This window comes from Etheostoma spectabile, chromosome 22 (assembly GCF_008692095.1).
Source record: "Etheostoma spectabile isolate EspeVRDwgs_2016 chromosome 22, UIUC_Espe_1.0, whole genome shotgun sequence".
Taxonomy (NCBI): domain Eukaryota; kingdom Metazoa; phylum Chordata; class Actinopteri; order Perciformes; family Percidae; genus Etheostoma; species Etheostoma spectabile.
This window is the reverse complement of record NC_045754.1, coordinates 8,010,186-8,011,553: the sequence shown is the minus strand read 5'-3', so window position 1 is coordinate 8,011,553 and position 1,368 is coordinate 8,010,186. Positions and strand designations below refer to the sequence as shown.

The following is a 1,368-nucleotide window of genomic DNA, read 5'->3' as shown; positions in this document are numbered from 1 at the left end:
GGGTAAATCCAGACAGCTAGCTAGACTCTATCCAATCAGAGTTTTCTGTTGCACAGCTAAACAACCTCTGAACGTACAGATGTTCCACCAAAACGAGTTCCTTTCAGAGGCTATTTTGCAGAGGTGTGTGGCTCTGTCGGCCGCTTAGCGCCACCCAAGACGATTGTGACGTTTTTTTCCCATCCCGGAATGCGTTGTGGACTCACCACACCCTCCCCCGCAACGCTGTGGAGGAAGGTCTAGTAAAGCGAGACTACATATTGAATGAATAAGTTGACCACAGTTGTTGACGTGTTTTTTTCTTTCTCCTCCATAGTTTGTTGAAGACTATGAGCCCACCAAAGCAGACAGCTACAGGAAGAAAGTGGTGCTGGACGGAGAGGAGGTACAGATAGACATCCTCGACACGGCCGGACAAGAGGACTATGCAGCAATCCGGGATAACTACTTCCGCAGCGGCGAGGGTTTTCTCTGTGTATTCTCCATCACTGAGCTGGAGTCATTTGCAGCAACAGTAGACTTCAGGTCCGGTGGCATAACAATATTTTAACGAGACAGTTTTTCATCCATCAGAATTTAATGACAGTGACCATTAGGTATCTTTCCCTTATTAAAATGCATAGACAATGTATGCTGTTTTGACATTTTGGAACACCACTGAAGACAACCGTATTTTACTACAAGTTTACCTCATTTGCTGTAGCAAGTCTGTTTATTTACATGAATCATTGCTGAATAACATTTTCTTTTCCTTATTTTTTTGCAGAGAGCAGATTCTGCGAGTGAAGGAGGATGAGAACGTGCCCTTTCTCTTGGTTGGTAACAAGTCCGATTTGGACGACCGACGGCAGGTCAGCGCAGACGAGGCGAAGGCACGTGCTGAGCAGTGGGGCGTGTGTTATGTGGAGACCTCTGCCAAAACCCGTGCCAATGTTGACAAGGTACGCCCGGACTGGCTAAGTTTACATCGTTGACGTTGAGCAAACAGAGAAACATGAACCCCTTACTGTTTGTTTCAACAGGTGTTCTTCGACCTGATGAGAGAGATCCGGGCGAGGAAAATGGAGGACAGCAAAGAGAAGAATGGCAAGAAGAAAAGCAAAAGTTTGGCCAAGAGAATTAGAGAGAGATGCTGCATTTTATAGTGGAAACAGCGAGCAGGATGGCTGCTTATGTACATATACATTTCTCAGACTTTTGCATTTATTTTTTGCCCATACCTGACCATGACTTTCTGTTCCTGGCTAACAGGACATCTGACCGTGTGTCAGGGAGTAGTAAGGTGGCACTCCATACACCATTTATAGCTCTAACTTTTTATGTGCTGACACTCCAAATAATTTATGTTCATTCTCTCTCTCTCTCTCT

General features: G+C 45.2%; 1 protein-coding gene and 1 long non-coding RNA gene across 2 annotated transcripts in view; one reads left to right on the top strand and one right to left on the bottom strand.

Moving 5' to 3' along the window:
- ralaa (v-ral simian leukemia viral oncogene homolog Aa (ras related)) overlaps positions 1–1,362 on the top strand; it is a 3,851-nt gene extending 2,489 nt beyond the window's left edge. Inside the window, exons 3-5 of the mRNA XM_032503639.1 lie at positions 317–525; positions 767–941; positions 1,023–1,362. Coding sequence (XP_032359530.1) covers positions 317–525; positions 767–941; positions 1,023–1,145 — 507 coding nt within the window. The 3' untranslated portion in view covers positions 1,146–1,362. The remainder of the gene's footprint in view (positions 1–316; positions 526–766; positions 942–1,022) is intronic.
- The window catches only part of LOC116672061 (uncharacterized), a 290-nt gene continuing 139 nt past the window's right edge, over positions 1,218–1,368 (bottom strand). The window contains exon 2 of the long non-coding RNA XR_004327453.1: positions 1,218–1,364. This is a non-coding gene — a long non-coding RNA (uncharacterized LOC116672061). The remainder of the gene's footprint in view (positions 1,365–1,368) is intronic.